This window comes from Schistocerca serialis, chromosome 3, assembly GCF_023864345.2.
Source record: "Schistocerca serialis cubense isolate TAMUIC-IGC-003099 chromosome 3, iqSchSeri2.2, whole genome shotgun sequence".
In the NCBI taxonomy this organism is placed as follows: domain Eukaryota; kingdom Metazoa; phylum Arthropoda; class Insecta; order Orthoptera; family Acrididae; genus Schistocerca; species Schistocerca serialis.
In genome coordinates, this window is record NC_064640.1 from 710036268 (window position 1) to 710062387 (window position 26120).

A 26120-nucleotide genomic window follows, 5' to 3' on the forward strand; every position below is an offset into this window, starting at 1 on the left:
AAAAAATATACAGCCTCTGTGCCTATGGTTAATGCTAAGACACATTCATATAAAACAATGCCCATGATAAGTCAGTATTAGTGGATTACTGTCTCAGCAGTTTTATATACACTGAAGTGCCAAAGAAACTGGTATAGGCAATACGGTCTCTTTGCCTTTGGAGAGTTCTAGGACACATTCATATAAAACAATGCCTGTGATAAGTAAGTATCAGTGGATTACTGTCTCAGCTGTTTTATATACACTGAAGTGTCAAAGAATCTGGTATAGGCATGCATATTCAAATACAGAGATATGTAAACAGGCAGAATATGGTGCTGTGGCAGCAGTGCCTATATAAGACAACAAGTGTCTGGCACAGTTGTCAGATTGGTTACTGCTGCTACAACAGCAGGTTATCAAGACCTAAGTGAGTTTGAACATGGTGTCATAGTTGGCACATGAGCAATGGGACACAGCATCTCTGAGGTAGCAACGAAGTGGGGATTTTCCCATATGACCATTTCACGAGTTTACCATGAATATCAGGAATCCGGTCAAACACCAAATCTTTGACATCACTGCAGCCAGAGAAAGATCCTGCAGGAATGGGACTAACAGTGACTGAACAGAATCATTCAATGTGACAGAAGTGCAATCCTTTTGCAAATTTCTGTAGATTTCAATGCTGGGCCATCAACAAGTGTCAGCGTGTGAACCATTCAAAGAAACATCATCAATATGGGCTTTCAGAGACGAAGGCCCACTAGTGTACCCTAGTTTTAAAAGAACTAGATAATGATTTTTGAGGTCAAAATCTTTTGGAAAGGTCCACAAACAATCCACAAATTATTGCATTATCCTCTACAGCTTTGTAAACAAGTTTTAGCAAACTGAAGAAAGCTATTTGCATTGATTTGTCTTTTCTGAAACCATACTACACATTTATAACTTCTTCGTTTTTGTTTAGGAGATCTAACACTCTATTATACCGTACATTATGTTTAATTCTTTTTTAAGATAATATTGTTAGTGGTCTAAAATTTCTGATGTCAAACTTGCCACCATTTTTATAAACTGGCATTACTGTTTATGGCTTGAGTCCTCTTGGAAACACTTCAGGGGCAAAGGAGTCACCAGTTATGTCAACAAGTTGAGGGACAATATTACCAGCACTACCAGTATATGCAATACTTTTGTCAGGGCTACCATCAAATCCACAGGTCATTTTAGTCTTTAGTTTAGTTCATATGTTTATATGTTTATTTATTAGCCATTTAGCATGTTTACAATGCAATTGGCTTTGTCAAAATACATTTTGCATATTTAGTGATAACCCTTTGTACTTATTTGAGTGTTACTGGATATAGGTGCATTGTACTTTCACCTATTGGAATTTCTACCATTGTGTTTTGATTATATTTACTTGTGATCAGATTTTGAGCTATATTAGTATAATGACTATTAAATACATTGTCTATTAGAAGTGGATCATCAACAATTTCATTTTTGTGTTTTATGATGAATTTATTACTTGCTTTATCATGCTGCCTGTATCGTCTTTTTTGAAACCCATGCTGATTCCTACAGAGTAGATGTCTAGTCTCCAGAAAAGTCATGATACTCTAACATGATACGTGTTCCAAAATTCGATGTTAGAGATATAGGTCTATAGTTCTGCACATCTTTTCGACGTCCCTTCTTGAAAACGGGGATGACCTGTGTCTTTTCCAATCATTTGGAACACTACGCTCTTCTAGAGACCTTCGGTACACTGCTGCAAGAAGGGGGACAAGTTCCTTCGCATACTCAGTGTAAAATTGAACTGGCATCCCATCAGGTCCAGTGGCCTTTCCTCTTTTGAGTGATTTTAATTGTTTCTCTATCCCTCTGTCACCTATTTCAATATCAACCATTTTGTCATCTGTGCGACAATCAAGAGAAGGAACTGCAGTGCAGTCTTCCTCTGTGAAACAGCTTTGGAAAAATACATTTATTATTTTGGCCTTTAGTCTGTCATCCTCTGTTTCAGTACCATTTTAGTCACAGAGTGTCTGAACATTTTGTTTTGATCTACCTACCGCTTTGACATAAGCTCAACATTTCTTAGGATTCTACTGGTACAGAACTGTCAGTGTCCTTGTTCCAGTTTACATTTTTCAATATGTGATTAAAGACCCTAATGCCTTCATCATTAATTAATCTCCTCTCTACATATTTGTCGGTATTGCATTTCTTGTGAGATTTCTTTAAAATCAATGTAATTGCTTGTTGATCAAAGAAACTTGTATCAATGGGCTCAGCTCTATTGCCACATTTTGATTTATCAATGTTTGGTCAACAGTAGTTTCACATTTGCTTCAACACCTCTTGGTACCTTCTACACATTCTTTATAAATATTTTAAAAAACCCCTAATGACATAGATAGTGCAAGACAAGTAAATTAATAGGAGACATGTGGGGCTGCGAATGTTGGGAAATACCCCTAAGGTGTATAACAAATGGTGACCATGTAATGTTGCATCCATAATACAGAGGGTGTTTTTGAGCCCATGTGTAAATGGATGAGTGAATGATGCAGTGTTTGCATTGAAGCAAATGGAGCAAATTTCAAACACCTTTTGTAATTGTAAGCTGTTGTAAATATAGAAGTTAAAAAATTATTGTCCTTACTGTAACAAAGTTCTTATACTGTTTTTCTTTCCTCTCTCTCTCTCTCTCTCTCTCTCTCTCTCTCTCTCTCTCTCTCTCTCTCTCTCGCCTCTTTTTTTTTTTCTTTTTTTTAATATCAGTATGTTGTAAAGACAATGCAGTCATTTACTGGTAATGATGCAACTGAGAAGCTTATACTCATTTTATTGTGACACAGCATGGTAGGTTTTTGTTGTACGGTACTTTGCAATAAACCAGAAGAGATCACAAGACTGGTAAGTAAATTAATAAATTAATACCTTAATGTAAACACATATTTGTCTCATGCAATGAAAAAAATACTGACTGCTCAATGCATGACTCAGACCCTGAGCCTGACACACTGAAGTCAGACACATAACTGCACAGCCACACGGACGTGAATACTTGACTGGGGTTGGGATGGTCAGGCGTGGCTTAATCGCTGCTTGCGTGGCAAGATACATCATCTGGTGGCCTCACATGTTCAACGTTTGTCATTCACTTTTGTGGTATTTCCCAACATTTGTGGTCTTACAGTAAATTATTTGTCTGATCATCATCTATGTCACTTCAGAGGTTTCTAAATGTTAATAAGAATCACTATGTGTATCCGCATTGTACATTCTTAGCTGATTGATCAGTTGCTATCCTTTTCTGCAGTTACCCATGAAATTAACATTGAAATGTCCAAACCCAATTGTGTATTTTGACTAACTGTTTAGTCAGTTCAAAATTCCATGTAGCACAGCTGAATAACATATGTTCCTACAAAGTTTTTCTTTTCATAACCAGATGCAGTCCATGTCCCATATAATCACTCCTCCTTAAAAACCAGTTAACATCTGCTATATTAGCATGACTTCACTGGGAAACACTTTCCATCATTAAATGTTCTATTATTCCAGTCTCCCCTATGAAGTCAGTGCACAGAATCACTTTTGTTTTAGTTGTTTTTGAAAGTAGCCTGTTCACAGTGTTCTGGAAGTCTTTGAAACTCAATGTCATTGCTCCATCGAGAACGATCACCCAGTGAAGTTTATTAAAATTCTTTACCCTTTTTTTCTTTTTGCTAAAAACATATTTCAGTTGTGATTTCAGTTTGATTATGGATGACACAAAATATCTTGGTGGCAGTCTGTGATTTAGTAAACTAGCCAGTGTCATCCATGACAATTTGTTAATAATAACATCTTGTGTCTTGCATCTGCGCATTTTTCAGCATAAAACTTCCCTACTTTTACTTACTATGACCTATTTTAAGGGCATTGCTACTCTCAGCATTTCTTGTCTATTGAAGAGCACTTTTTTTGCTTTTGGGGTTTACATAGTTCATCGCAAATAGCATGTCATAGCAGTCTGTGTGTGCATTCTTTTCACAGGTTTTTTGGTTTTACTCGCTCTGTATTGTTTCTGTACACAACTTTTGTTCATGTATCCAAAGAAGTCAAGCTTTCTTGAATGAATTTGATCATATATTGCTTTGACATCAGCTTAAATTGAGCATGCTGATCATAAGTTATAAATTAGGAAGACACTCATTTAGTTTTGATATTTCATGTGAATTCATAGACCTCTTTGCTCACACAGTCAGTGCTACAATAAGGCAATGTCCCCTTGTGAAGACCTGAACATGGCTTACAATTTCCATTTTTAACTTCTGAATTTATATTTTATAACAGAGAATACCTTATTTCATAGAGATAACACACTTTTCTGTCAGAAAAAAAAACTGTTGCTCTAGTTGTTGTACTATGCCAATCCTAGCATTTTTCTAGTTTAGGCTGCTAATTGTGTCCCATTAGAACAAACATGGATGTATATATAAAGCATGTAATTTTAAAACCACAAAATAATAATTGCAGTATAAAGAGCTGGAGTTTCATTAGTCTTAAGCTTGAGTCCAAAATGTGTATTTGTATCACAGTCTAATCTTGTGTTTGAGTTGAAGAGAGATCAATGTCCTACAAGAGGAGATTAGTGATTTCAAGAACTGGAATATAGTTTAAATCATGCAGTTATCTGATCAGACACTGTATAGTAAGGATCTTATACAATACAATGTAGTGTATAACACTGAATTTATTAATCATTACATAGAAAGTAATTTTTAATGTTCAATAACATAGCTGCTGCCATATTCATAGGTGCATAAATTCTCAATAATTTTGTATTTCCTATTCAGGAGAAGATCCAATGAAATGGAAACCCACTGATCGTGGATATGTAACGCACCTAGTAAGTGCTATATCTGAATGGGTTGTTTCTGTCAGCTTCTGCCTGTTTATTCTCACTTTTTATAGTGAGTTTAAGGAAATCTCTATCGAATCACCAGTATTCAGGTAATTTTATTTGTATGTAATAAAACTGATGACTGTTCTGGTGATGGATTTTTAGTTGGCACTGCTTGTTTAATATTACACAGACTTTCTCAATGTTTAAAATGTAGATTTTCAAACTGATAAGAAAAAAATAATAAAGCTTTGTAATTTAATAATGGTGATAATATGATTCTAGTCAGAATAACATGTGATATAGTAAATAAGATAAAAATGAAAGTAAACTTCATGAAAATAGCACCAAAAAAGAAACAGTTAGAGGGTGGGAGAGTATAAATGAAAGAAAAGGCATACAGAAAAAAGAACTAATTTTGGAGACAAATGGGATGCTGATGGCCAACACCTTCAGGTGGCAGCAATGGCAGGTGAGCCGCATTGACTACATACTGCACCCATGTGCTTGGTGAAGCCATGGAGGTGGCATGCAGAGATTGGCAAATTCTAACTGGCCCTGGCCGGCAGACCGTGATGGGCAAACATATTTGTATGCAACTCCAATAACAATGTTGCATGTACATGGGTAGCACGCAGCAACATGGCGGGGCTTGTTCCACTGGTGCTGGAACTCTGCCTGTGCTGTGGCATGTATCGAGTGGCACAGTGGACTCTGTGAACTTTATACCAGCATGAAGCAATGTGCCAGTGCAGTGCACTGTGGATAGCCCCAGCTCACATGATGAAATAGTGATGAATACTTCTGATTTGCCACACAGAGTTGGATGTGGACCATGGATCTCCAGCAATTTTTTGGGCCAAATGGTATGTGATCCAAACTTCTGACACCAATATGTACATACCACAACTGGTGTGGAGGTGGTCTGTATCAAGTATCAGAATGAGTGCCGGAAGGGAGGCAGTTTGAAATGAAAGAGGGGAGTAAGGTAAACTTTTGACTTTATTCTGTCAATAAGGTGTATGTAAGTGCATGTCCAGGCTGGACTGGAGGAGTGTCCAACAGACTGAGTGATAGTTGAATATGGGAACAGAAAGAGGAGAGAAATCTCTTTCATGACTGAACTAGCAGGTGACTGGTCAGAGAGAGGAGAGATGGAGACAAATGGCAGAACGTACAAGGCCATCTGCTACACCTGAAAGCTACAAACCAAGATGAGTGCCTGTTCTGCCTTAAATCTGGAAACCAAGAGAGTAACTTCCCTGTCCTCTTCTCCCCAGGACATGGCCATTAGGAACAACATGACTTCTCCTTCCTGCCTCCCTATTGGCAGATCGGTGGCATGAATAACTTAGTGCATTCACCAGAAGGCTGAAAGGTTAACCTGTCAGCTGCTTTTACCAGAAAGGACTGCTTCTGTCCTGAAGGGTCAAGCCTGTTGGTCACACACTGCAAGAACTCATGCTGTGGACTTAAGCATGTAGGCTGCTTCAGCTACATGAATGAAAGAAAATTTTAAATTCTCAATAAAGTATCAATGAATTACTTCAGTAACTCAAACTGGCTTGGCACCGTGTACAATATTTCTCCCTTCCATAAGGCTCATGTTAGTGGGGCATTGACCCTTGTGGGAGCTTAAATCTATGGGAGGGATCTGTTGCAATTGTTTTTAGTTAGTGTAAGTGGGGGGGGATTTATATGTAGTTAAATTTCTGAGATTTGTCAATGATGTAAATAACAATCAATACCAAATGTCTAATTTTATAATTGTTTCTAATCAATCAGATTGTTCATGGGAAAAGTGATGTTGATTTTCATATCACAGAATCATTGGACTTCCAATCAGAAGTCATACAATAATTTGAAAGTATTAATCTTATCCTTTGAGAATATGTTACATTATAATACAATAATTGGATAAAACACAATGACACCATAAGTATTCCCAGTATTAAGAAACTTCATTAATAAAATTCCTTTTGTACTGCAAAAGTTATATGCACTTGTGTGCTTGATGTGTTATAGATACTGGTTATGCCAAGAGAAAAGCTCACTGACAATGGCAAGAAAAAAAGAGAGGAGTGCTAGTTGGACATGGTAAGAAGGGAAACATGATGCTTCAGCAATCTTGGCTGGGAAAGACAAAATAGGAAATTGGTACAGCCAGAAAATGAAAGAATAAAGAATATCATTGGTGACACAGCAAGAGGATAAGAATCAGACAGGGGAGAGCAAAATTAGCTGAGCCACTGAAGCCAATCGCCACTGATATAAAATCACAACACAGATTGATGGAATAGATTATAGTGGTCTGGCCCCTCAGCTGTGTGAAGGAACTGTGCCATGAAACAAATGTTCAAACTCATCTCTGATTGCCACAAAAAACAACACAAAGTTAAAATAAGGTAATGTAAAAGAAATTAGGAGCTGCCAAAAGCATCAGTACACTGAAAAAGTTGTTCCAGATGAGGGTGTAAATGGCATTTGAATTACTGGTAAAAATGAAGTCTTAGAACCAGTGTACTGAAACAGCATGTTTTGTGATTCCCTTAAACAGGTAAAAGTACAATCATTAAAGTATGGACTCCTTGTAGCCCCACAGAAAGTAAATAAAACACTAACTACCTCAAAAGTTTCTTCACATGTTCATAAAACAAAACCAAACATGTGTCTATAATCAAAGATAAAGGACTGCAATGATTCTGTATAATAGCACTTGTTGCTGTTAATCAAGTCCCACAGAAAAATTGTCTCAACAAGGGAATGAAACTAAAATACAAGATAATTGCACAAAAGAACATAAATGTGGAAAGCCCTACCATGACAAACGGTTGACGCCTACCACACTAAACCCATCTCCCATCAGTTATCATATGTAAGAATGTTACGCACTAACTCATCTATTATCACTTGAAAAAAAATCCATTAATTCAATACCAGTCTAATTTCCTTCTGTGGCAAAACACATGGAAAATTACTGATTGCATAGTATTTGAAGAAATAAAATGCAAAATTATGTGGCTACAAACTTATTCTACTTCATTGCCACTGTAGATAAAGCCTGGTTTCAAACTATCATTTAATATACTAGATCATCAAAAGTTTAATATATCAACACAGTGCATTAAACGACAGGTCTGAAATCTACTGACACAACATGTAAGTGGCTGGCTCTGAGCACTATGGGACTTAACTGCTGTGGTCATCAGTCCCCAACATGTAAGTGATGCCACTCCTACAGTATATGAAATTGTCTCCAAAGAGTGATTAACACAAAGCAGCTCTATGTACCTATTCAACAGCAGCACTAGATAAAAGTAAATCATGGAACCATCTATATTTCTCAATAACACACAGACTCTACAAATGGTAGATACAATGCCAATGTACACAACAAGAACTAAAAATAATTCTGGTATCTCTGAATGATGCACTATTGTGACAGAAGGAATTACAGTAACTCATATTTACCAGGTGTCTTTCCTATGGGTTGTCTATTTCATTTTTTCTGTTGTTTTGGCAGATATTTGCCGTTTTGTTTTGCAACTTGTAGCTGGAGTGAACTTAAAAAATAACCAAGTGGGCAGCATGGTGGGGAAGGCACTAAGCATAGAGAAAATGCGATAGCCATATGGCAAGGCTGACAGGGTGGGATATTCTTTGTGGGATAGAGTGAGGTAGAGTGCTGTAAGGTGCCTACAATGAGGGGGAGGAGGGGTGGTTGTGCATCACACTCTTCTGAGTTTAAACACCACCAAACTCCCCAGACTTGAACATTATTGAGCATATCTGGGATGCCTTGCAACGTCCTGTTCAGAAGAGATCTCCACTCCCCCATACTCTTGCAGATTTATGGACAGCCCTGTAGGATTCATGGTTTCAGTTCCCTCCAGCAATACTTCAGACATTAGTTGAGTCCGTGCCACATCATTTTGTGTCACTTCTGCATGCTCATGGGGTCCCTACATGATATTAGGCAGTTTCTTCGGCTCTACAGTGTATATTGCCGTACAGGATTTTCACACTAAGTGCGATACTTTAGTGCTGTATTAATACATGTATGCTCCAATTTCTTCTGTGTTTGAAAACAACATGCATAGAAGGGAGGTGTATGGACAACAACATCCCCATCTCGGATTGGATAAAGTGGATTTTTTAAACTGGGGAGTCTATGTGGGGGGGTGAAATGGCAGTTAGTTCTTGATGCCCAAGCTGCACCTACTTGACTCGCAGTGTGGTAGGAGTTAGTGATGCCAGCCCATGGCCAGCGGCAGGCACGATCACAAGGGGTCAGCCAACGAGAAGTGACAGCTTTGCATGTCATGACTAGCAGGTACAAAGAAAGGTTGTGGCTGGATGGCATTTCAGGTACTCTGTATACTCAAAAGATGGTGCTGGACTAAACTGGATATGACTGGTCAGTTTTTTCTCATTGGAGATGATGTGTTCAAGTAAGATAATGAATGATGACTAACTGAAAACCTCAGCTGCTGACAGTTGTTGTTGATTTACCTCGATGTGGACAGCTGAAAATGTGTGCCCCGACCAGGACTCGAACCCAGGATCTCCTGCTTACATGGCAGATGCTCTATCCAGCTGAGCCTCTGAGGACACAGATGAATAGCGTGACTGCAGGGACTTATCCCTTGCACGCGTCCCGTGAGACTCACATTCCCAGCTGTCCACAATTCTACATATGTATTATACCTTACAGACATTTGCCCAACCACTCATTACTCACACACGCTTTGGTGATCCTCGTAAGAGTTTGGGCAACATTGAGGTATATCAACAACACCTGTCAGCAGCTGAGTTTTTCAGTTAGTCATCATTTACTCCAGGGAAAAGCTGCATGGTCATCAACAGTAACTGTTCTTTCGAGAACAAGTTACTGTCTTCGTATATAAGATAATGAACACTACATTTGTAAAAAATATAGTAGGTGTACCAGTTTCTTTGGCTCTTTAGTGTATAAGACATGTTTATCATCTGTCTGCTTGTTCTAACTAATTATTTGACAAACATGGAAGGCTAATTTATTTTAATAATTTTTTAGTGGCAGAGAACTATATTACATGATACTTCACAATTTGCTGAACTTCCTGGTTTCTTCCAGATACAACACCAAATAATCTCCCAAACAAATTTTCACTTTTTCCTATGGCAAGATATATAACAATGTGACATGCCTAACATATCCTAGTACAGATTCAAATCTAATGCCATTTAGGCTTTATAGGTGAGCTGGAACACAGGTTTTTAGTATGTGATAAAACTGAAAAATGAAAACTGTAAAGGGAAAGGCAAGTGGTGGCATGTCAACCTACCAGCAACCCATGACCATATTTCTTCAGTGGGTGAGAGATGCAGAAATTATACTGGCCAGGGTAATACCTGAACACCCCCTGTATTGGGGTACACCAGTACATCATGGGAAACAGGAGTTGATAAAGAACATCGAGGAGACCTGGAATATAAGGTACAATCACTGGCAATAACACCTCAGATATATAATGCCTGCTGTCCAAATTACAGGCTAAACATACTATAGATGATCATGTTGTCTTCCCAGTGGAACGTCAGATCATCACACCACAAACTCGAACTGTATGGCGATAACAACTGCAATCTGGCAACTTTTGTTCTACTCAGAAAGTTCCTCTATGAACATGTACACCTTGACACTGTACACAAAAACGAAAATCTTCTGAAAAGATGATGTGCTGCCACTGCTGTATCCTGTTTTGCCATTATGCACACTACTGTAGGCAAGTCTCTCTCTATTGCTGTGTTAAGAGAAGTCTCAACAACAGTTGCTCTACTGAAAGTCTATGTGAATATTTCTCATGCTACAAACACAGCCATTTGTTTCTGTGTGCTAGTCACACAGGTTCACTGAGAACCTGCATGACATTGTGTATGGCAGCCCTGAATTCATCAGTTTCACATTCACATGGCAGTCATGGGATACTGACAAACATGAGAAGCAGTATCATGTAACAATGTGCCACAGTGTCGATAGGTCATGATTCTGCCATTTTTGAATTCTGACACATACTGATAGATGTTAATCCTCCTTACATGAGGCGTATTATGGTCTTCTCATGAATGGACAACATTCAAATGTGATTTCCAAATGAGATACCTGCTCTGTATTTTATATACAGTGAAACCTCACATAGAAAGTGTAATTCATTCCAGGATCTTAATCATAGTGCAGAACACTCATTAAGAAAAACAATCTATCCCATATGAATTAATGTAAAATATAATAATGCATTTCATTCAGAAAAAGTACTAAAAATTTTATCTTATTCATGCTATTTATTCAAAGAAAATTAAACATAAAGTATTGTGTACTTTATTATTCACAATAAATACATAATTCTTTTTTACAAGGAAGCTGTCTATAATCTGCCATCGCTTCAACACTTGGCAAAAATGTGGCTCAGCATTATCATCAAACAAATTTGTAGCATGCCTAGCAACTACTCTATTGGGTTGATGATCTTCAATGCATTATGCAACTGATTCCCATGCTTCCTGCATTTCTCTTATTGTGCCAGAAGATTGCTGCTTTGCTGTAACAGCCTCCTCCTCCTCCTCCTCCTCCTCTGAAGGACTCCTCTCCACAACTCCCTGCTGTGAAAAACACTGTAACTCCATAAACCCTTTGGCAATCATTTCTTGGCTGTGATCTTCCATAAGCTCATTGATATCATTGTTATCCACTTCTAGTCCCATACTCTTGGTCAAAGACACAATCTCATTGACTGCAGGCTCCACAGGTACTGATGCAAATGCCTCAGGGTCACATTTGACAATGCACTCTGACCAAAGCTTGTTCCAAGCAGAAGTGAGAGTTCTCTTCGTAACCACTGTCCCCACCTTTCTGATCATGGTTACACAGGCAACGATGTTGAAGTGATATTTCCAAAACTCTCTGAGAGTAAGACTTGCAGCTTCAGTCAACTCAAAACAATGCTCAAAGTGTCCTTTTGTGTAGAGCTTCTTAAAGTTAGAAATAATCTGCTGGTCAATAGGCTGGAGTAATGGAGTGGTGTTGAGAGGCAGAAACTGCATCTTGGTGAATTGAAATTCTTCAAGGAGGTGGTCTTGTAGGCCTGGAGAATGGGCAGGGCCATTGTCCATAACAAGCAAGACATAGGGACGCAGGTTCATCTCAAGCAAATATGTTTTCACTGAATGACATAACATTTCATTGATCCAATCACAAAAAGCCTTGTTGTTGGACCTCCACACCACATTTAACCTACTCTTCTGGACTTAACACTTCTTGAAGGCTTGTGGAGTTTTTGAATAGTAAACAAGCAGCGGCTTAATTTTAAAATCACTACTTGCATTGGCACAGAATAGCAGTGTGAGACAGTCTTTCATTGGATTGTGACAGGGCAATAGATTCTCCTTCACTTTAGCATCATTTTCCAGAATAGACTTCTCTCATCACAATTAAAAACCTGTTGTGGCAGATAACCCTCAGAATCTATGAGCATCTTTAAGATGCTGATGAACTTCTCTACTGCCTTTGTGTTGGAGCTGGCTGTTTCGCTGTGCTTCACAATGCTGTGGATGCCGGTTCTTATCTTAAGCTCCTTGAAACACCCACAGCTTTCCTTAAACATTTTTTTGGCAGCTGATGATCCTGGCATCTTCTTAACAATGTCAGCAAAATCATTCATGCCTTCTCACAAATGGTGTTCTCGTTAATAGTTTAACTTGCAATTGCTTTCCATTTATCCATACAAGGAGCAACCTTTCAACATCATCCAGAATATGAAACCATTGTTTAGCTACTTTTGTCGTTCCCTTTGAGGCATCTATCTCCTTAATCCTGTCCTCGTTCTTGAGGATAGTGCAAATAGTGGATGAAGATCTATTGCATGTGAGTGCTACATCAGCAACAGTCACAACAAACTCATGTTTCTCAATGATTTTATGTTTCTTTTCTAAGGTCATTTTCTTTCTTTTATGGTTGTCTTCTTACGACTTTATTTTCAGGGACATTTCTACGAAGGTTATTAAAATTTACACACAAAAAACTATGAGTTAACACAAGTTTAGAAAAATGTGTGAGCACAAGCTACACTAAGATGGTAGCAGAAAGAGCGCTCCCCAGACTGCAGTATGTACTAAAGACATTGTTCATGTGCTGCTGCTGACAATGATAGGTGTTTATATTGTTGAACATTTCCCTCACCATGGACAAACGGCTGGTGACATCACACTAAATCATCATCACTCATTATGCAAAACATGGCTCATTAAGCAAGTCATTTTTTTGTAACTTGTTTTGCTTGTTATACAAATTGCAAACTGTGGGAGTATGGGAGGTGCTCATTAAGCAAGGTTCCACTGTATGCAAAAGGCAATGTCCTGACTGACTGACTTACTCACTCACTCATCATCGCCAAGCCCAAATTGCTGAGGATAGAAACTTGAGATTTGGAGAAGATGTGGATCTCATACTTTAGGCATAATTTAAGAATGGGTTTTTTTAAATTCTAGCCCTAAGGGGATGGTAAAATAGGGGACGGCCCTTTTTTTTAATGAAGCTCTTAAGGAAACTTGGAAGCCAGACCTACAAAAACTGGTATTTCATTTCTCAGTCATAAATAAAGAAATATGTGTTTTGGCATATTTTGGAAATTTAACCCTATGGGGGTGAAATATTGGGTGAAAGCTATTTTTGAAAATATATTATTATTAAGGAACTACTAAAGTATTTTCAAAGCTACATCTGTGAACAGTGGTAATTGACTTCTCAGTTAAGGTAGAAATAAAAAGAAACGTATTTCTATGTTTTTGGCCATTTAACCCCTAAGGGGGTAAAATAGGGAATGAGAGTTTTTATGAAAATATTTTATTATGAAAGCATTTTTAAAGCTAAATCTATGAAAATTTTAGGCTGGCTTCTCAGTTAGAAATAAAAAAAAATTTGTTTCACTGTTTTTGGAAAGTCAACCCCTATGAAGGTGAACTGGGGATGAAAGCTTTTATGGAAACACTTCATTGTGCAAGCATTTCTGAAGCTACACCTATGAAAATTTGTATTTGGTTTCTCTGTTAGAAATAAAACATATGCATGTCACTGTTTTTGGAAATTTAAATCCTACGAGGGGGGGGGGGGGGCTGAAATAGGGGGTGAAACATTTTGTGAAAATATTTCATTTCAAAAGCATTTGTAAAGCTAATTCTTTGAAAATTGGTATTTGGCTTCCTGGTTAGAGATGAAAAAATGTGTGTTTCACTGTTTTTGGAAATTCAACCCCTGATGGCATGAAATAGGGTCAGATTGATTCCCCAGCCGAAGCCATTGAGGATAGAAACTTCAAGTCTGGTGAAGGTTTGGATCTTATATTATATGCATTGTCCAAAATACCTCCTAGGGGGTGAAAGGCTTTTTAAAAGTATGTAACTATTAAGGGAATTTGGAAGCTAAAACTACGAAAACTGGTATTTGGTTTCACAGCCAGAAAATAAAAAGCATGAGTTTCAGCATTTTTGGAAATTCAACAACTAAGAGGTTAAAACAGTGGGAAAGTTTTTTTGAAAATAATTAATTACTAAAGAACTACAAAAGGATTTTTAAGGCTACGTCTATGACAATTCGTATTTGACTCCTCGGTTAGAAATAAAAAAGTAGGTGTTTCAGTATTTACGGATATTCAACCCCTAAGGAAGTGCAATGGGGATGAAAAATTTTGAGAACATATTTCATTACATTAAAAAAAATTAAAGCTAAATTTATGGAAATTGGTATTTCACTTCTCAGTTAGATATAAAGAAATATTTGTGAGGGAATGAAAGTTGCTATGGAAATATCAACACAAGAATCCGAAAGGCATGACTATCAAGAACTTTGGACTCCAGCTACAAGAACTGCTTTTTTTGTTGTCAGAAGCACATTCAGCAAAGGCCATGCTTATATGGTCTTAATTAGCATGGAAAGCTTAGAAGCTTTTGCAATTTGTGAACAACATGAAAATTTGATTAAATAAAAACAAAAAAATCTCTGCAGGCCACACAGTCTATGTGAGTGAAGCAGTGGGTGCTAAGCTAGTCTTTCCTTATATACAGGATGTAGATGGTGTTATTATTAACTACTTTGTGTTGTTGTGCTAAATGCTAATCATTTGCACATCCAAGAATGTAGTACACTTCATAACAATTTGAAGTTTTTTATGTGCTGTCTTCATGGTGTTGCAATTTTAATGGCCAGTAGTGTAATTTAATTTCATCTTTTTAATCATAAACTGATCAGTGATCTCCTGTCTTTCAGGAAAAGCCCACCTGATGCCAGTACAACTGATATTCAATTATAATCAAATTTTGGGTGAGTTCTTTGATATTAAAAGGCCCACCAGATGACAGCACAGCTGATATTCAGTTATAAAATTTTGGATCAGTTGTGTGACATGGAACAGTTAATACTCAAATCCACTGAAGCAAGTACGTGGTTCAGTCTCAGACTTACAAAATGTAAGGTTCATGTATGGCAACATGATGCAGTCTGTTTTCTTACTAAATGCTGTATGTTTATGACATGCCTTCCAGTGTAACAAAACTTTCAGAATAAAAACGTTGTTTTATTTTGTATTCTGAGTTTGAAGTGGAACTATTCATTTCATGTGAGGACTAAATTTTTGTTTTATTTTCTATTTTGAGCAATTCATTCAGAATATTAACTGGTGAGAATAGAAAGCAAAAAGTTCTTTAATTTGTACTGTGAGATGGTATGAAAGAAAACGCTGCACCATTATATATATGATATGATATAATACTCTAAATCTTCACTGGAAAATGTTATAGAGAGAACTCCAAAAGGAGGCCCTCACCAAAACTAACTGCATAAACATAACTGTGATATAGATATGTATGGCAGATGTGACAGTGTGGGTGAGAATTTCTGCTTTTGAACAGTATTTGGACACTGCAGGCAAGAATTCCTGCTTTTGTATAATATTTGGATTTTAATACCCACAGTGACCAACTTAAGTATTCACCAATCTGTTGTAGTTCCCCTTCTCCCAGTTCAAAGTAGCAGTTACACAACAATGAATTGTAACAACTGTATAATTAAATTTAATGTGACATATATCCATAGATTATTGCCATTAAAATGATATTGTTTAACATGTTGACTGCCATAAGTCTGCCAGTGGACAAGACACCATGTGTTCGCCACTGACCATGAGCTCCACTCCATTTAGTTAAGTACCCTGTATATCTTTGGATGAGATGTTTTACAGTACAACCACAGTCATATGCAGCTTTTACAGTACAACCACAGCCATATGCAGCTTATTGATGAAACATGTACTGTGGATCAACATGGCTTGTAGATGCAATGTGGGGTTGGTGAGATATAATCAGTCTAGTCTTTGTTGCAGTTGTGGCTTCTTACTGTTATACTTGCTGTATATTTCTTGTCTCAGTATGCATTAATTCTCATTTTTTAATTGTGCTGTCACTAGTGTCCAAGAAATCAGATATAATATATTGTTCAACATTTTTAATTTAGTGTTTTATAGCTCTACCTTCAACAACGTTTTTATTATTGATTATTATGAAATTTCAATATCAGTTTACACCCATTGTAAAGTTGACGGCTAATTTATTTTTTACTATGAAGGCTGAGATTTACTTTACTGTATAATAAAGCATAAGTGGTCTTAGCTCAAACAGATCCCTTACTGTCTACCAGTGAGGTGTCACAAAATTATAAATATCAAAAAATGATTGGTTTCACGATGAATTACTTAGGATGTTGTAAGAATCAGATTTTCATTTTGAAGAAGCTGTGACTGTGGGCATAACTGATAGCAATGGAAGTTATGATGACAATGAACATGTTTGTGATGATGATGGCAGTGGTAAGAAGTTTAGTTGCCATTTTGCAGATGTTAATAAAAATTGGTATGTAATGTATCCAACAACTGAAGATTATTAGAGCACAAATGCTTTGTTCAAGAACAACATTTTGCCCAAAATAAAGAGGAAATCTTGCTTTTAGTTACTCATTCATTGTATTCAGTTTGCAGAGGATGAGTAAATGTTGTGTCCAAAATTTTGGCAGAAAGAATTGTGCTGCAGCTTATGGATAATTTTTATAGAGGGCCAAAAAGTTGTTACACATTATTCAACACCAGTTCCTCTTGCAAAACAACTCCTTGAATAAGAGACAAATTTGGTGGGGACACTGAGAAAGAACAGAAGGCATCTATTACCAGTTATGAAACATACCATAAAAATGGTTAAGTAGTAGGTAAACTGTCATCTGAAAGCATTGTAGTTGCAAAATAGAAGAGAGGAAGAGACATGGTCTTTCTTTCAACAAAACACTTGTTAGATACAGTTCCATCAGGCTAAGACCAGTCTGGAAATGAAAAATTAAAACCAGAAGTCATCATTGAACATAACAAAGGGTAGACATTTCAGATCAAATAGCTAATTACTTCTCATACTTGCATAAAACAATTGATGGTACCATAAAATTCTATTTGATTCCTCTTTAACACCTCAGTGGTGAATACATCAAAACTGAATAGGAAACTAACTGGAAACTCAATAAAAATATACCGAGCAAGGTGGTGCAGTCATTAGTACATTGGACTCACATTCGGGAGGACAACGGTTCAATCCCACATCCAGCCATCCTGATTTAGGTTTTCCATGATTTCCCTAAATCACTCCAGGCAAATGCTGGGATAGTTCCTTTGAAAGGTCATGGCCAACTTCCTTCCCCATCGTTACCTAATTTGATGAGACAGATGACCTCGCTGTCTGGTGTCCTCTCCCAAACAACCAAACCCAATAAAAATTAACAAATTCATGTATCAATTATACATTTACTTGGAATGGAAGCTGAGCAAGAATTTTTGCAAAGCTCTACAAGCCAACAAAGGTTACTGCACGATAATGGTCTGGTATAAGGAAATATAAAGTGCCACTGTCTGACAGTTCCACAAGAAAAGGATAACAGAAACAGTAAAATGTGAAAGAAATTGGAGGAGTGTTTATTTGAACATTTATGAAACTTACAGAGCGTCTGAAGTTTTGAAACCAATGGGAAGGTAGTCACACTCTGTGAAACCTGCAACTAATGGCTCTGTCTACCTTGTTATTCATAGATACACTGATTGTTATGTACCTTCATCTTCAATCCTGTGCACCTACCCAGTAATTTGTATACCATACTGTATACATGGTTCAGTTTCCTTTGGTTTATAGTTTAGCTATTGATTACAACTAGTTTTTGATTATAATTCTCATTATGCTATAGCTAACCTGCAGCAGCCAGCAGCCTCATGGTGTGCTGAGTTAACATGTCACACATGTCTGCAGGCACACTTCAAGATTTTTAAAAAAAATATTGATCTATAAGGAACATGTTTTACATAAGGCTGGAATAAAATAACTTTTTTATATGATTTCCAAATTTTTGTGTCAATGTGAACTGGCCTTGCTGCATTGACCTGCCAGTGAAGCATCCATTACTATGTGTACATCAGCAAACATGTTAATGTGTACTCTTACAATCTTGTATGTTCTGAAAGGCTTGCATGCTTATGTTACATTAGCACATAGCACACCACTATAGCATCTCACACTACATATTTTAACATGACATAAGCAGCTGAAAGAAAGTGTAGCACCATCCTTATCACTTCCATTGTGATTCTTTTTCCCACTCCAGAAACCACTTTCACAAAACTCTCTCAACAAGAAATTGCTATGTACAGCCACCTGCGTATCATGAGGTGACAAAGCTGCATCCTCAGTGCAATTCAATAGAGTGCTGTGTGGATCCAGTAATGGCTTGTTTACACCATTCAAACCATTAACGTACCTTGAAGGATGATTTTAACCTTAAGGCTGTGTGCAAATTGTTACTTTACAGAAAAAAAGTTGACAGAATGGAAAGTTGCCTGCTGTATTGATGTACACTAAAAGAACGTTATTGGAACATTCAGTCACTATTCTAACACACAGAGCATGGAAGTTATGCCTCATACGATTACAATACATTTCATTATCTACCATATTGCACAGGTCCTTGTTAATCAGTTGCACAATTTCAGCATGGGGGAAGGTTCATCAGTTAATCCATTATCACTGAATTCCTTCAACGGGTCCTTCAATTAAGAATTCAAAATTTATAAAAGTTGTGCTACTACATTAGTATCTTGTTTAGGAAAGGGTACAGTACTCAGTACCAGCAGCTTTGGTTATTAAAAGTTCTTTCCCACCAACTCACATACGTTAAACAACAAATAATTTCCTCAACTGCATGTCTGAATCAATTTTGGTTAGTCGTGGTGACCAGAGACCCTTTCAGGGATATTATGTTTGGCTCAACTGTTCCTGAGCTACACTATGTGATCAAAAGTGTCTGGACACCTGGCTGAAAATGACTTACAAGTTGGTGGCACCCTCCATCAGTAATGCTGGAATTCAATACAGCGTTTGCCCACCCATAGCCTTGACAACAGCTTCCACTCTCGCAGGCATATGTTCAATCAGGTGCTGGAAGGTTTCTTGGGGAATGGCTGCCCATTCTTCACGGAGTGCTGCACTGAGGGGAGGTATCAGTGTCAGTCGGTGAGGCCTGGCACAAAGTCGGTGTTCCAAAACATCCCAAAGGTGTTCTATAGGATTCAGGTCAGGACTCTGTGCAGGCCAGTCCATTCCACGGATGATAGTGTCGTGTAACCACTCCTCCAAGCCCATACATTATGAACAGGTACTCAATAGTGTTGAAAGATGCAACCGACATCCCTGAATTGCTCTTCAACAGTGGGAAGCAAGAACATGCTTAAAACATCAATGTAGGCCTGTGCTGTGATAGTGCCATGCAAAAAAACGAGGGATGCAAGCCCCCTACATGGAAAAGACAACCACACCATAACACCACCGCCTCCTAATTTTACTGTTGGCACTACACACACTGGCAGATGATGTTCACCGGACATTCGCCATACCCACAGTCTCCCATCGGATTGCCACGTTGTGTACTGTGATTTGTCACTCCCCACAACATTTTTTCCACTGTTCAATCATCCAATGGTTACACTCCTTACACCAAGCGAGGCATTGTTTGGCGTTTACCAGCGTGATGTGTGGCTTATGAGCAGCCACTTGAGCATGAAATCCAAGTTTCCTCACCTCCCGCCAAACTGTCATAGTACTTGCAGTGGATCCTGATGCAGTTTGGAATTCCTGTGTGACAGTCTGGATAGATGTCTGCCTATTACACATTACGACCCTCTTCAACTGTCGGCGGTCTCTGTCAGTTGACAGATGAGGCTGGCCTGTACACTTTTGTGCTGTACGTGTACATTCATGTTCCCACTTCATTATCACATCAGAAACAATGGACCTAAGAATGATTAGGAGTGTGGAACTGTCGCATACAGATGTATGACACAAGTGACACCCAATCACCTGACCATGTTGGAATTCCGTGTGTTCCACAGAGTGGTCCATTCTGCTCTCTCACAATGTCTAATGACTACTGAGGTCACTGATATGGAGTACCTAGCAGCAGGTGGCAGCACAATGCACCTAATGTAGGGGTGTCTGGATACCTTTGATCACATAGTGTATGTCACTGGTGGAAATTTTTTTTGCATTACTTAAGCTGCAAAAACAGCAGGATATATTACTATGCAGTGTACTATATGAAGCACTCCAAATGACAAAAGAGGTCCTGTTATTCAGTTGAGAGTATAAGAATGACATAAGTGCCTAAACTGGTCAGATTCAGTAATTTGCTTCACTAAATATGTGTATGGAAACTGTGTGTGTGTGTGTGTGTGTGTGTGTGTGTGTTTGCAACTAATAAGAAATGACAGAGTGGGACAGCAAACAAATTTATAATTCAGCCACAGAGGAAATCAACATACATACTTGTTCAACATGTTTTTGAGTGTGTTGGCTAATGTGGGATAAAGATGTGCTTAAGAAGCTCCAGTGTGAAATATTTCAAGAAAGAACTTGTGAACTGTGGAAAGCCTTATTCTCAAAATTTCAAGAATCTGCACTCAAAGACAAGTAAAAAACCTGCAGCCTCCTCCAGTCACAGAGCTAGATTTAGGTGTTGCAGGTAAAGAAGAGTGGAGTCTGGTATCTGTGAAAATAAGCTTTAAGCTGTCTTGATTCACTAACTTTAACTGTTGAGAGCCTCATGACTAAGGAAAAAACAGCAGCTGGATGGTTTTGAATGATTTATTTGCTTCAGTGCACAGTACAACATTTGTATCATAATTCTTGGATTTCTTCTCTTCAGCATAGACTGCAGATACTCTGTACTAAACTGGGTGTTTGAGGAGTTACAACATTCCATTGGGATACATATCTTCTATACATGTGCCATCTGGCCACATTTGCCACAAGTAGCGTAACCATATTTTAATGTGCATGGAAAAGTGTTTGGCATTTGGAGCATCTCAATGGATTCTGTACAAATTGGCAAATCATCAAGCAGATAATTCTAGTATAAATATGTTTAGGCAAGACTGACAAGTATCAAAATGAAGTCAGCAATCTCTTCACAGTTGCTATTCATCTGTCTTATGTTCTTTGTCTCAGTAGCATTTCAGTTCTCTTTATTTTTGTAGCTCTGACAGCACCATTCATCTGCCACCCACAGCAGTATTTAAATTGTATTTAACTCTGCAGCAATGGCATGGTTACCAAGCCTTTCAAACCAAATATTTGGCTACTTGTAACAAAGTTGCAGGTGCCATTTTAAACTTTCTTAACTTATTTCAAATTTCATGTCATTTAGTCTGTACCTTATCCTCTGTAGAACATGGGAAGAGGGGGGGGGGGGGAGGGGGGGGTTAGTGTTGACATTATCAATGGTCACTGACTCCTTTTTAAAGTCTTGAGTATATCTTAACACAATTGCATCTTATTATTATTGCCTAACCCTTACTTCACTTGAGACTTTCTCAGGTGAATTATCCTCTTGGTTTTCCCATTAGGTGACATTATCCATCCACTCGAGTAATCTTGCAGCTGAGGTGTGTGTGTGTGCATCCCCACTTGCATGTTTGGGTTATTTTGTATCTAAGTCTCATTGTTTGACAGAAAAACTGAAATATCTGAATATATCTCCAGACAGTTCAATGTCATAAATATTTTCACATTTAGTAGAACAATGAAGAAACTGCAGACCTTTTGGTATAAATTCTGCTATATCCTACATACTCTTTCATCATGGACCATTTTGTGAATAAAAGGAAGTTGTAACAAACGATACTAAGGCAAGTCAGCTGAGCTCCAATGACCCAAGTACCACTCTTGTATTATGTCAAACATTAACAATTCAAAAACTTTTTGACTTTTCAAATCTGGCAACCTTCTATCCAAAAACATATTGTTCCCTATATCTTAACCACTTTTACTACCATAAGCTTAAGAAATTCCAAAGTCATAATTTCTAAATATACAATTTTTTAGTATCAAAAACTATATTACCTCACTTTTGTGTTGTTTGTACTATAGGTTCACAATAAAGTACTTAAATTCAATGCTTACCAAAAAAAGTTGTCAACTGCCACGCCTTTTTGTAAGGAATCGCTAACTTTCTTTCATTAACTGCCTATGATGTACTGTTCCCTACAGCTTTGCCTCAAGTGGTAGGAGTGTTTTATTGGAGCAAGGCATCAAATGATGATGAGATATGTTAAAAAGCATTGCAGTGAATTATTTGATTCAGTTGAGCCATCATGTCTGGTGTTGCTATGTGTCTGAAATGTTTCCTGATAGACACTTGTGCAGATAGTTTCTTTCTTGAAAGTCAGTGTGTTGAATTACTTTGCTCTGGCAATTCCATTTGAGCTTAATTTGATCCCATTTGCTTGTCATGCATAACATGTTCTGCTCTGTTAGATGTAGTACACTACTGTGAACCTATCCTGTGACACATTAAGGTTAAATTACTTTGTTTACATTTTGTGGTTGTTGGGTGTAACAGGTTCTACCCTGCAGGATGAAGTGAATTATTGTTAAACTGTTCTGTGGCACATTAAGAGATTTTTGTGTATTTGTTGCTGCACCATGTAAAAGTTCTGCCTTACTGGTAGTAGTAATTAATTTTATGACTGTTGAGTGGCACATTTAGAGCTAAGCCTTACAGCAAGAACATTTAGTTATTTCTGAATTATGACAATTGTTGAGTAAATAACAGTTGTACAGAACTAACCACATATAGTAACTGCATGAATGTTGTTAATATTATATATTAATATTACTGCTCATGGTGGCTCAGCTGGATTAACAAAAAATTTTTGTCAGAAAAAATGGCAGCTATTGCTCAAGCCATTAAGGAAAACATTTTGCTACTGCTGATTCGTGTTATTGATTTATTGTTTAAAGATTTATCTTATGTAGTCTGAAGGTAGGTTAAGAGATTCAAATTTTATTAACTGAACTTAAATTCTGTTGTGGGTAAGGTTAACTGCATGCATGGATTAATGTACACCTGTTTCTTAAAAAGCTCCTTTAGAGTGAAGCATAATTTACAAGTATTTGGTATATTTACTTGTTGTTAACTGAACTGATTAAGAGTTCAGTTGAGAAAGATTGTTGTACTACCTGATCTATTTTGGACTATTTATATATTTGTTTAATGTGTTAATATTGCTTAACATTATTAAGTGTGTATTTTAAGGATTTTCAAATGCTCAGTACAATGGAGTGTAAACCTGTTGTGAATAAATTTTGTCACTTGCAATTATTGTTCATGTCGAAACATCCAGCATGCTCTGCACTTTCACTTTGCGACTCGCCATCACAGCAGTGATACAACATCTTCTTAGTGTTGTTGCAATTCAGATGAAAACCTTTCCTACTGAATCCTACACAAGCACTCAAGGTGAAAGTGTAGAATCCTGATGTTTTCAAGCCCTCCAACATTCCTTAGGTCCACATCTTAAAGTATGATCAAAGAAGTCTCTAGAACACACACCTTTAATGGGTGGCATTTTCTACACAACATAGAGGGAGCTACATGACTGGGAATGTGCAATGTAACTTGGCATAAGAATGCTCACAGCCAGCAGAACAATTCACATCCCACATTAGGGTGTCACTAAAGTCTCATTACGCGGATGTTTTACATGTTTTATGCAAAGTATAATGACATCAGATGTATCCACTGGATTTCTAAGTTGGATTCTGGACTATTGTGGGCAAAGCAGTATTGTTTATATACAAATTAGAAAACATATGGGATTTTCTGTCAGTTCTTGAAAAATGGAAATTGCTGTTGAGTTGCTTATAAGTATACAGTACAGAACCAATTCTGTGTTACACAAGACAAGAACATTGCCAGTGGTATTAATATATTCAGGGTTTGCCACAGAAACTGTAGAATCCAGCCTTTAATGCATAACTGGGAAAGGTGTCCACGATCATAATCATTTGATGGGATGTGGGACTTCTATTTGATGGCAGGGTATGTTTTTGGTGAACTTACATGGCAGACACATAAGTAAAATTTTAAAGACTTGTGGAAGAATTCCCTACCGACATGAGGGGAATGTTCCAATAACATAGTGGGAATGATTGATCATATAAATGATTTATTTACAAGGCATAATACAATGACATGTTCATATTCGATCATGGCACAAAACACACTGAAGTCTTGGCTCCATCTGCAGATACCTGTACATCTCTCTTCACACACCAGCGATGAATGTAACTATCAATATTTCCACAGAGCCTTCCACCTTCCTCCCCTCAAAGTCCAGAGCACTGAAGGGAAGATGGAAACAGCATCATTGTTTGACTGGACTGACATGCACATGTGAGTGTGACAATTTGTGACATGGCTGGCTGTACTATGGGGACAGCTGGACCATTTCTCAAAGTCATGACATGTGTGGTGTTGGTGAGCTGGTAGGTGGAGTAGGTGGTGCAGAAGGCACCTGGTGCACCCGTACCTGAAATTTGGTGGTTTATCTGGGGTGAAAGGAGTGGTGACAGTGGGGTCATCTCTGCAATGGAGTCCCCATAATCCTGAGGTCAGGGTGTAAGCAGTGGTCACAAGAAGACCCCCACACAGATGATGGTGAGGTTGCCATGTGTTGAAAGGTGGGAAGATAGGGAGGTAGAGTCAATGTCACCAGAGAGGGTGTACGGGTGGTCATAGCGTCTTAGATGCTTGCAATGTTATGTGTCGGCATGTCTTCATTATGAGCTGTGAAGCTCAGATCATTATTGATAAGCCTGATGGTATCATATGACTTGAAGTCATGGAGATCAAGCTAAATGGTGATGGGGCATGGTGAGCTGTGTTTGGCCATCTGCACACTGGATAGTGGTTGGTATTTGTTGTAAGAACTCAAGCTGGTTTCAAGCAAGTTATAGAAGCAGTCATTAGTTTGTCATTAATCAGAATATCAAAGACATGTGAGCCTCTGCTAAGGACTTTCAAGGGACCTTTGTGCACAGGGGCTGTAATGCCAGCCAGACCATGTCGTTTTGTAGCATGACATGTACACAATTTGAGGGTGCTTTATGTACTACTACCCTGGGTACTATTGGGGGAGCATTGGGGGTGGCACAAGAATATGGCTAATAATGTTCTTCACTCACTGAACTATGCAGGTAGGTCCATTTGCCCGTGGCCTCATGTGTGGAAGGTGGAATCAGCACAGAGGACTAGTGATTTGCTATGTAGTATCTCACCAAGGAGCACTGTAGTCCTCCTTGAAGGATTTTCAGGTGCCTAGTAGATGCCTAGGTAGAGCTTTGGTCCACAGTCTACTGCAGCACATAATGGTTGCTTTCACAGTCCAGTTCCACTGCTTGACAAACCCATTACTCTGGGAGTAACAAGCTATGGTACGGTTATATTTGATTCAGTAGAGGTTACACAGGACAATGAAAAGTGCTAATCCAAACTGACATCCTTGGTCTGTAGTAGTCGTCTGTGGCATCAGTGATATAGAAGGTCTATGTGAGTTGGTGCTGCGGCAACATTTGTAAGGTGTGTGCGGTGGATTTGTGCACCTCGGCCTTTGAATTATTAGTTGCATGCAGTTGTAGTGTTGAGGTTTCGTTAAATGTCAATGTTATCTCCAGGTTATATAAAATCTAGTGTCCACCAAAAAATGCCTTTTTGAATTGAGGTCAAAGATGTACCACCACCTTGAGAGGGCATGTGCTTGAGTCTTCTGTAGTGGCTGTTGGTGACTTGATA

At 38.0% G+C, this 26120-nt stretch overlaps 1 protein-coding gene across 1 annotated transcript in view; it reads left to right on the top strand.

Moving 5' to 3' along the window:
* Nucleotides 1-15392, top strand: part of LOC126469567 (DNA damage-regulated autophagy modulator protein 2-like) — a 216388-nt gene extending 200996 nt beyond the window's left edge. The window contains exons 6-7 of the mRNA XM_050096686.1: nt 4836-4992; nt 15183-15392. Of these exons, the coding sequence (XP_049952643.1) occupies nt 4836-4992; nt 15183-15225 (200 nt within the window). The 3' untranslated portion in view covers nt 15226-15392. The remainder of the gene's footprint in view (nt 1-4835; nt 4993-15182) is intronic.
* The last annotated feature ends 10728 nt before the right edge of the window (nt 15393-26120 follow it).